We start from the raw sequence: 15,727 nt of genomic DNA, 5'->3' as shown, positions 1-15,727 counted from the left end.
ATTTACATGTAATGATGACACTGAAAATGTCACCTGTTTAGACAATTTACATGTAATGATGACATTGAAACTGTTACCTGTTTATACACTTCACATGTAATGATGACACTGAAAATGTCACCTGTTTATACACTTCACATGTAATGATGACACTGAAAATGTCACCTGTTTATACACTTCACATGTAATGATGACACTGAAACTGTCACCTGTTTATACACTTCACATGTAATGATGACACTGAAACTGTCACCTGTTTTTACACTTTTATATAATTTACATGTAATGATGACACTGAAAATGTCACCTGTTCATACACTTCACATGTAATGATGACACTGAAAATGTCATCTGTTTATACACGTCACATGTAATGATGACACTGAAAATGTCACCTATTCATACAATTTACATGTAATGATGACACTGAAAATGTCACCTGTTTTTACACTTCACATGTAATGATGACACTGAAAATGTCACCTGTTTATACACGTCACATGTAATGATGACACTGAAAATTTCACCTGTTTATACACTTCACATGTAATGATGACACTGGAACTGTCACCTGTTTTTACACTTTTATATAATTTACATGTAATGATGACACTGAAAATGTCACCTGTTTATACACTTCACATGTAATGATGACACTGAAACTGTCACCTATTTATACACTTTTATATAATTTACATGTAATGATGACACTGAAAATGTCACCTGTTTATACACTTCACATGTAATGATGACACTGAAAATGTCACCTGTTTATACACTTCACATGTAATGATGACACTGAAAATGTCACCTGTTTATACACGTCACATGTAATGATGACACTGAAAATGTCACCTGTTTATACACGTCACATGTAATGATGACACTGAAAATGTCACCTGTTTTTACACTTTTATACAATTTACATGTAATGATGACACTGAAAATGTCACCTGTTTATACACTTCACATGTAATGATGACACTGAAAATGTCACCTGTTTTTATACTTCACATGTAATGATGACACTGAAAATGTCACCTGTTTTTACACTTCACATGTAATGATGACACTGAAAATGTCACCTGTTTTTACACTTCACATGTAATGATAACACTGAAAATGTCACCTATTTATACAATTTAATGTAATGATGACAGTGAAACTGTCACCTCTTTATACACTTTTATACAATTTACATGTAATGATGACACTGAAAATGTCACCTGTTTTTACACTTCACATGTAATAAAACAGTTCACTGCTGAACACAGAACTCAAAAGAAACCTCAGAACTACGCAGCAAACAACAAAATTATGGCAATGTGAATACACAAACAGAAAAATATTGGTATAACAAGACTTGACCATACTATCTCCCTGCGGATGTTGAGAACAACGTCGGAATGTAACTTGATATAAACGGCGTCACTGAACACGTTTTCACAATGCTCAGTATTCCCGCGCGCATGTAGCATGAAAACAGAACCAGATTAAGTTTTCATGTTGTGATGCAACCTTTTCTGCCACACTGACTAATTTAAAATGTTTCTTCATTTTAGGCTTGTTCATGTTTTTCAAGTGTTAGCATCCATTCACTTGCAAGATTTTTTTTAAGCAAAACATAAATAAAAGATACAAAGAAAGAAACGGCCTGAAATAAAGGAACAAACAAAACATAAATAAAGCAGAAAACTGGTTGACAAAAAAGAGAGAGAGAGAGAGGAATTGAAAAGAGGGTGGTGAAATTGCTTCACTCGTCGTAGTGCTGCCGGTGCAGTTTAACTTTATCTCTGTTGTTCTTCAACAAGGTTATCTCTCCCGGACGGACGGCGCGAGCGGGTGGAGGCACGGACATAACTTGGTTTGTGGGCGGTGGAGGTGGAACTGACGCCCCAGTCACGCGAAGCATTGTATGTAGCGGTCACGTGCTGTGCTTGTCCTGTCTGTCTGGTTATTTTGTGTGGGTACTGCGGCATCTGTTATCTCAAGTGGGCACGTCGATCGTGGTTTGAGTGCTCCAAGTTCATACTGCTATGTTCTTTCAAGTTAACACAGGGTCGCTTTATGTGACTTTGCTGAGTCAGTGGTGGCGGTTCTGTCGGAAATAATGCATCTATAATGTAATGTCGCCCTTCAGCATCCTAAATTCCACTGAGGAGCTGGATTTAGGATTCCAGTAAAGTGGGACTGACGGAGTGACTGAATACACACACAAACACACACACATATATATATACATATATGTATATATATATATAATGTGTATATCAGTATACTGAACATGATGTGTGTGTGTGTGTGTGTGTGTGTGTGTGTGTGTGTCTGTGCCGTGTGCGGCCGCCGCCTGTTTTTCTCCGTCTCTCCCCGGCGTGTCACCCGCCGGTCTTTCTCTTATCTACCAGACTAGTTTTTTCTGCGTCATCTGATTTTTGGCTCACGTGTGTAAACAATGTTTGTAATTGTGTTTGGGTGTATCAGTGTTCGTGCACACACACGTTAAATGATTTAACCCGTTTTGACTAGAGTATTTTTATTTCAATGTATCCGCGTTCGTGCAATGACAGCACACGCGCGTTAAATGATATCACCCATCAGTTTTGATTGTATGTTTATTTCAACCAATTATAATTCGTTTTGCTCAGTATATATATGTTTTAACTTTTAAATCAGAGTTAGTTTTGTCAGTTGAAAAAGCTACTAAGTTTATTCCAAGTCCGCCAATGATCCTTTCCACGGAATTCGGCTAAGTCATTTTTGCATAATGTGTGACGTTTAGTCATCTCGGAAGCGAAAATTGTCAAATCATAATTGTGTGTTGAATAATATGTAAACGTGTAGAAACCAGGCCACTGTAGACATCATTCGCCTGTTTGCGAGAAACCACATGTCCACCAGGCTGCACACCCATCCACCCACACACACACTGCACACAGACACACACACCACACTCGACAAATGTAAATGCCTCAGTAGGTCACAGGCTTGGAGAGACCGCACTAAGGGAGTGGTAAAAAAAAACCTTTCCCGTCACGACTGGAGGTAATACTTGTAAAAGACAAAATCGTCTCAAAAAGAATTTCGAAATGTGCCTTTTTTCTCACCCGGCCCGCATGCGACCTTGCCATTGGTTATTACCCAATCGCGCCATGAGGGAGCATGAATGGAAAGCTTGCAATGTCTCAGGACCCGATGCGTCATCACCCCCCCCCCCCTTCCCCCCATCCCACTAAACTCGAAAATCCACAATTCTTCTCTTTTTCTTTCATTAAACTGCATGTATTCAGCGCACAACTGGACAACACAGAACACTCGGTATTAGCTGGACAAAGTCAAAACAGGACGCCTAAGATGTGTGAATAAAAACGTACGGAGAACACGCCCTCTTGATTCGTAGTAAGCTTGTGGCGTGATGTTCTGTTCTCATTATCATACATGGGCTGATCGTTCGTTTGTTGTGGAGCTAGCTGCCATGCGCGCAGTGACGTCACGCTAAACTCACTCGGTAGAGCCGGAGCACACAGTCGCCTGATCACTTGTGTTGTGAGAAGTGTTCCGTGCTGTGTATGTAAAACACGGTTCTTGAGTTTTAAGTTCACCAGTTGTCACTGTGAGACAAAAAAAGCTTAAAACTGTGCGCAGAAACAGATCACCCGCAGAGTTCAATTTCTTGACATTAGTTATTGGAAGAGCCAACAGGCGGTTCTGTTTTCCACCCTCGACAGTTGCGCTCGGTTTCCAGTTGACGTACCAGTCGGAGGCGCGAGGTCACGCTGCTGGTGACTTGTGACAATATTTCTGTTGTCAGATCATTAAGTTCGAGACTTTTGTGTGACACCGGGCCAGAAAACGGATCAGACAATGAGGAAACAATCATGGAGCCGTCATTTACTTATGGTGATGCTGTGGATTTGTGTTACAAGCTGGGCGTCGGCAGTAACCAACGAGACAGAAAAAGGTAAGCTGGCATGGCCAACCACGCCTAGTTCGTTTGCGGCTGAATGATAACTTTTCAGCCGCAGAAGTAAATGGTTGGCTATGATACCACAAGTCTGAGAAAATATCAGGTCTCAACGATTCCGCGTTTTCTGGACCAGCATTGTAGATGTAAAACTAACTAAAAATTCGAACGCGTATTGGGGAACCTATTGATTTAAAAAAAAGAAAAAAAAAAGAACTCATTCTCAGTTCGATCGATTCGTTGGTAGTCTAGTTGGTATTTCGTGGGATTGCTATGTATTTAATACTGTTGGTACCGGTAGCGTACCAGATATTCATTTTATGAGATAAACATGTTTCGTGCAGAATGCGACAGCACCAACTTTAGATGTAACAACGGCCGATGTATCTCTCTGGCATGGAAATGTGATGGCGACGACGACTGTCTTGATATGTCGGATGAAACTGACTGCCGTGAGTATTACATTTCTGTGTGTGTTTTAGTGAAGAAGCATGTGTGATAGTTGCAAAGTGTTTGTGTCAGTGGTTATGCTCAATATTGACTGGGGAGTGTCAGGGGAAGGAAAATCAATACCACAGTTGGCTACTTCCTTGACCGGCTTGATGATGAAATCTCGTCTAGACTGGTGGAGGTTTGGTACGACCCCCGAAGCGATATCTGTGATTAGAACGGGTGGAAGTGTCGGGTGGCTGATATCACGCCTCTTGTTTTTGTTATGTGGAGCGAGATAAATCCGCTGCCCGTAGCGATCGTGAGGCACTCGGTCCTCGCCTTCTGTACTCGGTGCCCACCGTTGAAATTTTGCACGCATGTGTTAGCAAGAGGCGCTGTCCTCTGATTGGCTAAAAAGCATCAGGCGAGCTCGCTAGCCGGCTTTTGGACCAATCGGAAAGCGCCGACTCAGGGGTGTGTTCTGATCCGATCGAGACCTTCAAGTAGCAGTGAACTCGCCGGTTTGCATACCGATCGTTCCGGACAGTCTTGCTGGGTCCATAATGAAGACCACAACATATCAATAAACATTTTCACATCCATCACCATTGGTGTTCACATACAATGAACGATATGGGAAGACGTAAAAGAACAGTTTTTGTTGTAAGAAAAGGCACGTGGACTTGAGATATAAAAAAAAAATACATATATCGTCAGACTGGGGTTGACCTCATGGATATGCGCCACGTGCGACCTTTATAACAGGCTGGCTGTCTGCAGATAATTCCATTATGAAAATTAGAAGTAGAAACGCTATGTTAAGATATATATCCATCGATAACGAACATCACGGTATGAATTAAAACCAGGACAACTTTGTAGATATCCAACAAACTGCCTGATTGACACTGTTGCATGTTTTTGATATAGTATTAAAATTACTAACCAGTATTGGTACATGTAGCTGCATTTCCTGTTAACTATCAAAGGTAGTCTAAATCATGGGATGGGGTTTATCTGATCATTTCATCTTTAGCAGTGACAAGTTATTTTCTGATTAAAAAAAATTTTAAGTTATTTTGAAAAATAAGTTTAAAACACCCACTCTTCTCACCCCAATCATCCCATCCGCTGTCTCCAAGCTGCTGTGTTTGAACCTAATTTCACAACACATCCCACACATAAGTGCAATTTGGTGAGCTGGAACAGGACAGAGGGGAGAGCATCAGATAAGCTGTTTGATCATCATCATCATCATCCAGTTGACGGCCACAATTGTCGATTACTCTGCCGCGACTAGAGGGTTGCATGGACATAGATGCTGTCGTATAGAAAAAAAAATAAAGAACTAGACAGATGAAGGATAAAGTTAACATTACACCTACTCTATGTGGGCTTTATCAGCAGACTACTATTTTTCGCTCTTCACCCACTCATGAGCCAGCTGATCCCAGTCCTCCAGAAGGGAGGGCTGGGCCCCAAAAATAAATTAAAAAATCAAAATGATGACCTTCATTCCTGGCAAGCTGTGCCCCAGTATTCCTGTTTCACATCTGTTTGACATGCAGCTGCTCATTGTGACTGCCTTCAGCCCCAGTCCTCATTGTGACTGCCTTTAGCCCCCAGTCCTCATTGTGACTGCCTTCAGCCCCCAGTCCTCATTGGGACTGCCTTCAGCCCCCAGTCCTCATTGGGACTGCCTTCAGCCCCAGTCCTCATTGGGACTGCCTTCAGCCCCAGTCCTCATTGGGACTGCCTTCAGCCCCAGTCCTCATTGGGACTGCCTTCAGCCCCAGTCCTCATTGTGACTGCCTTCAGCCCCAGTCCTCATTGTGACTCTTCAGCCCCAGTCCTCATTGTGACTGCCTTTAGCCCCAGTCCAGCAGGTTGATGACAAATGTGAAAATGGTTCACAAATTGTAGTAACCAGTTAAACACACAGATAATAAAAGCCAGTTAAACGCACAAAAATAATGAAAGCCAGTTGAACACACAAATAATAAAAGCCAGTTAAACACACAGATAATGAAAGCAAATTAAATACACACACACACACACACACACACACACACACACACACACACACACACACAGATAATAGAAGTCAGTTAAACAGTGGGGTAATAAAAGCCAATTAAACCAGCAAGGGAAGGACTTGTCTGGAGTATTAATCTCCTTTCATATTGGAAGATTGGATTATTACTTTTCTTAATCCAGTTGTGAATTAATTCTTTGGAGTATACTGTATAGTTCATTTTGTTTCTGCTTTTTTTGGCTACAAACTGATTTTTTTTTTCCCCCTTTGTTTTGTTTTGTAATTAGCGGAGACAACTTGTGAAGAATCGTACTTCAAGTGTAAGCTGGACGGCAAGTGCATCCCAGAGGGCTGGAAGTGTGATGGAGCAAATGACTGCCATGACGAGTCAGATGAAACACTCCCAGAGTGCAGTAAGTAGTCACTTTTTGTGCCATGACAAGGCAGATGAAACACTCAGTGCAGTTAGTAGTTTGGATAATACTATTACTTTTTGTGCCATGATGAATCCGATGAAACACTCCCAGAGTGCAGTAAGTAGTTTGGATAATACTATCACTTTTTTAACTGTTCTTTACAGCAAAAGATCATCGCAGTAAGTAAATTTAAATGTGCGTTGGTTCAAAATTAACTTTTGTGGGTTTTTTTCTTGTGGTGGATAAAGAAGGCAGTGTTTTTTTTGTCCACACTGACTGTAATGATCTGCTTGGTGTGCATGTTTTGTCACCTCTTCCACCATGGTCACGACATATCGCTATCATGCTGAAAGCAGGTTGCTGAATTTTGGTGGGTTTATTTTTCAGGTGTGTCTTGTTGCACAGGTTAATTCTATGTATGGGTGGTTGATGTGTTTTTGTGTCCAGATATTGTGTGTGGATTGTTGGTATGTTGTTTTTGTGTCCAGATATTATGTATGGGTGGTTGATGATTTTTGTGCCAGATAACTGCGGCAAGGATGAGTTCCGGTGTGGTGACAACGCAACCTGCATCCAGGACACCTGGCTGTGTGATGGAGAGGACGACTGTGTGGGTGGAGAGGACGAAATGAACTGTAAGCACTTTGATCTTTCTGAATGTGTTGGATCTTGCTGCAAGCTTTTTCTGTGATTGTTTCACTTTGACTTGGTTTCTGGATTGTTGTAGAGTGATGTTAGAAATATTAGGTTAGTATGATTTATGTGATATCAAAATCATGCAGTGGAAAACAGAAGCGTGTGGGGTGGGGATAGGTTGTATATCGTGTAGTAAATACTATGGTCATAGAAAGCAAGGACAATGTGCATTGGAATAATGAAATAACATATTTATTTGTGTTGGTGTTTGATGATATTCTTTTGATTGTAGACAGAAAGATGGGAAGTCTTCTTGTTTTGCTGTTCACAAGGTGTCGGTTAAAAAGAAATGGTTGTTTTGGTAGAAAGATTTGTAAGGTGTTCTTGGTTAAAAAGAAATGACTGTTTTTGTAGGAAGGTTTGTAAGATGTTCCATTTTAAAAAGAAATGATTCTTGTTTTGGCAGGAAGACTTGTTAGGTGTTCTAGGTTAGAAAGAAATGATTGTTCTTTTTAGAAAGATTTGTAAGGTGTTGTCGGTTAAAAAGAAATTGTTTTTGTAGGAAGATTTGTAAGATGTTCTAGTTTAACCCCTAGGCTGTCTATATGACGAGATAACTCATCGCAAGCATGTACGCTTCACTGCCACAATGATGAGATAACTCGTCATCAAAATATTTTGACTTTTCCCTGGTTTGCATTCAGTTCATTGACAAAAATACTGGTAGCTTTAGCTTGGGGAATCTTTCTAGATTCTATTCATAGCTAGAAACACCATCTATGTCATGAGGCAGTCCTTTATTTTAACGTTTTGGTTGGGTTACTGGCCGCAGTGTTTACCTGACTCCTCTCCTTGCTCACTCAACAAAATGTCAGACTGACGCCATGCTCAAGGCATGCAATCATGGCTAACTAAATCAACCAAGATTACTTTCTTTAGCTGATGCTCAAAAAGAATTGAAGCATAAATTTGAAGAAGACAGTGATGAACATTTATAGGACGATTTGATAGATAATAAAGGGAACAATCAAGAGAGTGGCCAAGATACGACTATCAGTGAGTGAAGCAGACGACAGAAAGTGACTGAATTATAAGCAGGGCACAGTGTGTGCGATTTTCTTGGCACTCAGCCAATGCATCTGATGAGAACTGGATAAAGGGACCATGTGAGGGGGGTGAAGAAGAGAGGGGTGGAGACTGAGGGGGCGTGGCCTCACATCCATATTATCACTTGGGGAAGTCACAATGCATTGTGTATCTATCTCTTTAAAAAAAAAAAAAATTGTTGTGGTTGTTCTAGTATGATTTTGTGGAAGCAGATATCCATTTGTCCAGAAAATGTGATATAGTGCAAATTACCTGACTAATGTTTGTAATGAACAAGTTGAAAATGCAACAAAAAAACCCACTGATTTCAAAACAACAGCATGTCACTAAAAATATATAAAATGGGAAAACATCATGTGTCCTGTATTCTTTATTCATTTGCCTTTCAGAAAATATATACTTTTATGGGTCTTTCTCCAATAACAAAGCACAGAATTTTTTGAAAATTTATACCTGGTTTTTTTTTGGGGGGGGGGGGGGGGGGGAGGGTTGTGGAAAAAAACCCTGGCAAATAAATTTCCCTTAATCTTATTTTCCTGGCAGCGAAAGGGTTAAAAAGAAATGATTGTTTTGGTAGAAAGATTTGTTAAGTGTTCGAGGTTAAAAAGAAATGATTGTTGTTTCGGTAGGAAGATATGAAAGGTGCGTAGGTAAAAAAGAAATGATTGTTTTGGTAGGAAACTTTGTAAGGTGTTGTAGGTTTAAAAAAAGAAAAAAAAAAGATGATTTGTTTTGACTGGTAGACTGGCTTTGTTTTTCCAGGTGAGAAACCAGTATGTGAGGATGAGGACTTCCAGTGTAAGAGCGATGGCCAGTGCATCAGTTCAGCCTGGCGGTGTGACTTCAACAAGGACTGCAAGGACGGAAGTGATGAAGAGGATTGTGACTGTAAGTGGTGTTTAGCTCTCTGAGGTCACTGAACTTGTGGCAGCCGTACTGTATATGTGGTAGTTGTATTTGTTTCTGTAACTGTGTCGTTCAGTTGGTGTCTTTTCTTGAATTTTTCTTTTCAAATTGAGACAAACACTGATCATGGCATCAAATATTTTTCTTCAGCAGATGGTGATGCTTGCACATACACAATATACGTGAAGTCTGATTTAATTCCCACCCCCCTCCTGCCCAATCCCAGTGAAAAAAATATGTACATTGCACATTGAAGAGCAAATATTTGTCCACTTAAAAAAAAAAAAAGAAAGTTTTTGAAGACTGACAGATATGTCACTTATTGATCTATAGGTGTTATTGATGTTTCATGGTCCACTTGATTGATGGTTCATGGACCCTGGATTGATGGTTCATGGTACCCTGGAATGATGGTTCATGGTACCCTGGAATGATGGTTTCATGGTACCCTGGATTGATGGTTCATGGTACACTGGAATGATGGTTTCATGGTACTCTGGAATGATGGTTCATGGTACCCTGGATTGATGGTTCATGGTACCCTGGATTGATGGTTCATGGTACTCTGGATTGACGGTTCATGATACACTGGAATGATAGTTCATGATACAGATGATAGTTAATGGCTTGCGTGCTGATGCTGTTTGTTCTTGGTTTTCTGAAAGAAGACATTGTATGAAAAAACCCCACTATACTACAGAAAATTAGCACTGACATAAAAACCATTGATTTCTTGCAGTTGAAAAGGTTTGCGAGGATGGAGACTTCAGGTGTGAGAGTGACGATCGCTGTGTCAGTGGAGAGTTCAGGTGTGACAAAAACGAAGACTGCCACGATGGAAGCGATGAAAAGGGATGTCCTGGTAAGTGAAGTTTGAGTTCTGTGGGGGGTTCAGCCACAAGTCTACAAAATCAGTTATACCTTTGCTCCAGTTTCTGCTCCACTTTGAACCAAAAGTAGTCGTACAAGCCCCCAGAGAGCTCATCACTAAGGTCCATCGCGGTGATCCTCAGATTCAAGGAACCTGGTATCGCATCACACCGCAGTAGTTATGGAGAGAACATAATGAATAATGTGATAAAGTATGGTTGATGTTCCTCTTCTGCCTGTTCATAACCTACTGTATGTGTGGACCCTTTCTGTTGTGGAAGTGGGAAGACTGATCAAGTCAGAGGTACACAGTGTTAGTGTATTTACCTTTTACTCAAATATAATCATTGCTTACCTTTTACATTTAAATATGATGGTGGCTTACACGACTGCTTACCTTTTTCACCTGATTATGATCGTTGCTTACCTTTTTCACCAAATAAGATCATTGCAGTCATGTTGAAAAAGGTGCTTATGTTTGGTGGACATTTCACATAAAAGTCCATTGTAACATTCTGTTGTCTACACATAGAAATAAGTATTTCAAAATAATTATTTGTGAACAAAGTCGACAGTTAAGGAAGGCAGCTTTTATGGTCCTTGTTAATTTTTTTTTTTTTTTATAAAAGTTATTGTGTTGCATAATTACATTTTGAATGATTGTGCCGTTCATATGTTTAACCTATATTGTAGTGTCGTTGACATGGATTTTCTTACCTTTTCAAGATATGCTACTTTCTTTTTTGCAGAGTTTTATTGTGGGAGATATGAGTTCAACTGTTCCAACAACAAGTGTATACAGGAGTCGTGGAAGTGTGACGGTGACAATGATTGTGGCGACAACAGCGACGAAATGAACTGCCCACCCATCGTAGAACCTTGTCGTGAATCAGAGTTCCAGTGCAAGACTTTGGACCGCATGTGCATCCATATCTCCTGGAAGTGTGATGGAGATGATGACTGTGAAGATCGGTCCGACGAGAAACACTGTAAGTAGATACGTGTGTGTGTGTGAAAATGAGAACTCTTTAAATCAAGTGTGTGCAGCTGACACTGAAAAAATATGCATTATTGATGAATGCACTGTATCACCTGGATTAGTTTTCAGGTCGTGATGTCAAGTATATTTCAACAGTGTTGATTATTTTCAGTAATGAGCATCATGTACAGTACAGGTATGAAAAGTGATGTGTATTTTTTTCAGCAGAAATGTTTAATGATATGTGCAGATGTAGATCCATGCCGAGACAAATATGCATAGATCATTACATGCACATCAAGCAGAACACACATATTAATAAAGAAAAAACATTTGGCACAATATACTTGTCTTATATCAAATATCACTAAATACAACTTGATTTAATAGGATACTGATGTAACCATGTGTGTGGTTAGTATCACAAGTGTGCTCAGGAAGCATTTCCATCTTTGCAGGTAACATCACTTGTGGCAGTGAACAGTTCCTGTGTGATACATACTGCATTCATGAATCCCTGCGTTGTGATGGACAGGAGGACTGTCTGAATGGATCAGATGAGGAAAACTGCCCAAGTAAGTGGGAACTTAAAAACAAATTCCTATTTGTACATGTATACACTTCACACATGCACGCACGCGCATACGCACATGCACATTCTCTCATACACAGTATTGTGTTTAGCCAGAGATTCTCTCACTGAATGTTGACTAGTCTAAACAAATGTGTCAGAATAGTGTGATTCGTTAATGATTTGTCTTGAACAGTGGTCAACCAAAGTGAATATTTGAAGAGATGGCAAAGTGAGTTTGATGACAAATGGAAAGGTCAGGGAGAGACGTGTTTTGGGGTTTGGGTTTGTTCGTTTTTATAACAAGGAAACTACAAAGAATTTCTCCATTGCAAAAACCTGTGTTTGAATGGTCCAGAATTCAGAATTTTTCTTTCTCTGTGATGGGCTGATAGATGAACTGTTTTCAGTCATCTCTCTGTTACAGGCTTTCGAATAGCCTTGTCTCCATTTATCATTGGGCCCTATTCTGTTTTTCTTTGTTTCAGTTATCTGTCTGTTACGGCTCCTGAATAGCTGTCTCCATTTGTTGGTGTGCCCCATTCTGTGTTTTTCTCATTTCCTTTAATGTCAGTTTTGTTTTTCAGCAACTGTCCCTATTTCTCCAAGCTGTGCCAACAACACGTTTGACTGTCTGGGTGACGGCTCAGAGTGTATCCCTTACTCCGTGTTTTGTTTTTCAGCAACTGTCCCAATTTCTCCAAGCTGTGCCAACAACACGTTTGATTGTCTGGGTGACGGCTCGAAGTGTATCCCTTACTCCTTGGTGTGCGATGAGTGGGACGACTGTGGCAACTATGAGGATGAACGCACGGAGAATGGCCCCTGTCCTCGTGAGTACACAGCTTTCTTCCCTTTCTTTTTTTTTCAGGTTTAAAGTTACACATTTGTCCCCAACCCCATTTCCCACTTATTTGGTTTGTTTTTTGCCCTGCATGGTAATTTGTATGTATGTAGATATAATAAATGAGGGCATAGCATGATAGTCTGAAAAAAGATTTTATAGGAATGGGGTTGGTTTCATGCTTTGCATGTTTGGCTGCAAGTTCATTCATCCCGTTATTAATCTGTGCTGGAATCTTTACAGAGCTACAGAATTGGTTGCCTCTGAATGTGCTGAATAACATTTCTTTGGTTACTTGCTACTGTTGAAATTATTTTGGCACGTTGATAGCCCTTTTGAAGTTGGTATATTTTTTAGCTACATTTTACTTGCCAGTTTAAGTAATGTTTTTGCAAGCCACTGATTTATTTCAAGAGTTGAGCATGATTAAGTATGACTGTATATTTAGGTTGCTTCTTTCCAGAGTTTGAGTTTTAGTGATTACTCATTAGTCTTTTTATTGTGATTTTAAAATGCATGTGCTTCCAAATACTGGAGTGATAAGATTTTTTCCCCACATACCGATTTCAGACGTCAACCCGGGTAACTATCTTTTCCATGTGTTTCATGTTGTAACTCCTTACATGTTTTGTGTTTTTGTAGGATGTTTGGGCATTGTTTGATCACTTAGATAGCATTACCCCCTTTTTTTTTCTTTCTTTTTTATTTGGTGAGCCTGCTTCCAAAGCCTGAAAAGGCATTTGAGGGTTTTACTTTGTCATTTGTTCTTGTCATTTGTTCAGAAGATGGGATGGTTGTTTCATTTCTGCTTTGGTATTGGATAGATCAGTAGTGAATGGAAATGCTTAAGAATTCATTCTATTATTTTAAAGCTGGGGGGAAAAAAGGGGGGAGGATGTGTGGAAAAATGATTGGATTGTTGTTTTGAAGGTTCAGTGTTCAGTAACTGAGTACAGGCTGTGTTGTCAGAGTGGTGTGATGTGCTTGAGACAGTGCATGACAGCACTGATTTCATTTCGTGTTGCCCCACTCTTTATTTTATTTTTAGTAAATAGTATTTGTCTTGGTTATGTATACATATCTTTTTTTTTCCAGCTAACGTTACTCCCATGTGTACTTTTTTCCCCAAGTGATCTTTTATTGCAGTCGTTTGTTGTGATTTTGTTTTGCAGTAAAATCAGTTTTATTTTTTCTGCATTTTCTTAATGCAGTGTGTCCCCCCCAAAAGTGCATTGTTGTTGGCATGTGAACAGTACCTTGTAGGGCGGCTGGGGGGAAGGGGGTGTACTGTTGAACAGTACCTTGTAGGATGGGGGTTGTTCTGTTGAACAGTATCTTGTGGGATAGGGGGTGTACTGTTGAACAGTACCTTGTAGGATGGAGGATGTACTGTTGAACAGTACCTTGTGGGATAGGGGGTGTACTGTTGAACAGTACCTTGTAGGATGGAGGATGTACTGTTGAACAGTACCTTGTGGGATAGGGGTGTACTGTTGAACAGTACCTTGAAGAAGGGCGGTTAGACTGTTGAACAGTACCTTGGGGAGAGGGAGGGGGGGTAGACTGTTGAACAGTACCTTGGGGAGAGGGAGGGGGGGTAGACTGTTGAACAGTACCTTGGGGAGAGGGAGGGGGGGTAGACTGTTGAACAGTACCTTGGGGAGGGGGGGGGGTTAATTGAATGAAATTTATCTTTACCTGATTTCCATTAATTCAGAATTTTATTTCTTTGCCATGATCCCTCCTGTATTTTTAATGATTTCCATGTGGTATGGCAATGAATGATCGCTGAAGTAGTTAATGTTTTTGGTACATTGTGTTGGTATGATGGTCTTTCATGAGAAAATCATTAAAAGTCATAGATTGAGTGCCTTTTTTCAGAATAGTGCCTTTTTCAGAATGGAAGTAAAGACGTCTCCCATGTTCTCCATTCTGGATAATTTAAAGTGTTTTGAAAATATTTTAAAAACATTAAATATGGTAATAGGATAATGGGTATGACGAACTTTACCAAACAGTAGGTATTGTTTTGGAATTTAGATATGGTAAGGATAATGGGTATGATAAACTTCACCAAACAGTAGGTATTGTTTAGTGTATGTGGTTTCTTCTGATGGGGTGATCCATTTGCCATGAATACATTCAGTTGTCTTACACAATCTTCACTTTGTAGTAGCTTTTTTTTCTTTTTGTCTGGCATGGAAAGGATTGTAATGTTGTGGTTTCAGTATGAAATTGTTTACCATTTCAACCTGTCTCTCCTGAAATTTGCAGATAAAAACTGTGTGCTGTAAAAAGAAAAAAAAAGTATCATTTGAACTGTTTTAATGACATGTTTTTATTATTTTATTGAGAACAAGCACAAGAGTTGTGACAAGAAAATCAAACTTTGGTGTTTTCAACTATTGTAAGGAAGCCATTGTAAGGAAGACGCATAATTTGTCAAATTTTGGTGTTTTCAACTATTGTAAGGAAGACACATGAGTTGTCAAATTTTGGTGTTTTCAACTATTGTAAGGAAGACACATAATTTGTCAAATTTTGGTGTTTTCAGCTATTGTAAGGAAGACACATCAGTTGTCAAACTTTGGTGTTTTCAACTATTGTAAGGAAGACACATCAGTTGTCAAACTTTGGTGTTTTCAACTATTGTAAGGAAGACACATCAGTTGTCAAACTTTGGTGTTTTCAACTATTGTAAGGACGACACATCAGCTGTCAAACTTTGGTGTTTTCAACTGTTGTAAGGAAGACATCATTTGTCAAACTTTGGTGTTTTCAACTGTTGTAAGGACGACACATCAGCTGTCAAACTTTGGTGTTTTCAACTATTGTAAGGAAGACACATCAGTTGTCAAACTTTGGTGTTTTCAGCTATTGTAAGGACGACACGAGCTGTATGGATTTTGACTGGAAGGTGAGGGTCTGACTTCTACAGGACCAGATGATGTCGTGGAAAATGGTTGTGTA

General features: G+C 39.8%; 1 protein-coding gene across 14 annotated transcripts in view; it reads left to right on the top strand.

Moving 5' to 3' along the window:
• Positions 1–3,468: 3,468 nt before the first annotated feature.
• Positions 3,469–15,727, top strand: part of LOC143279671 (low-density lipoprotein receptor-like) — a 28,721-nt gene continuing 16,462 nt past the window's right edge. For 13 of the 14 annotated variants that reach the window (XM_076583745.1, XM_076583746.1, XM_076583744.1 and 10 more), the window contains exons 1-9: positions 3,469–3,958; positions 4,306–4,413; positions 6,716–6,841; positions 7,369–7,479; positions 9,350–9,475; positions 10,233–10,355; positions 11,113–11,352; positions 11,801–11,917; positions 12,597–12,746. In XM_076583745.1, coding sequence (XP_076439860.1) covers positions 3,862–3,958; positions 4,306–4,413; positions 6,716–6,841; positions 7,369–7,479; positions 9,350–9,475; positions 10,233–10,355; positions 11,113–11,352; positions 11,801–11,917; positions 12,597–12,746 — 1,198 coding nt within the window. In that variant the 5' untranslated portion in view covers positions 3,469–3,861. The remainder of the gene's footprint in view (positions 3,959–4,305; positions 4,414–6,715; positions 6,842–7,368; positions 7,480–9,349; positions 9,476–10,232; positions 10,356–11,112; positions 11,353–11,800; positions 11,918–12,596; positions 12,747–15,727) is intronic. The other variant, XM_076583747.1, reaches the window with a different exon arrangement.

This window comes from Babylonia areolata, chromosome 3 (assembly GCF_041734735.1).
Source record: "Babylonia areolata isolate BAREFJ2019XMU chromosome 3, ASM4173473v1, whole genome shotgun sequence".
NCBI lineage: Eukaryota > Metazoa > Mollusca > Gastropoda > Neogastropoda > Buccinidae > Babylonia > Babylonia areolata.
This window is presented reverse-complemented; position numbering and strand designations above follow the sequence as displayed.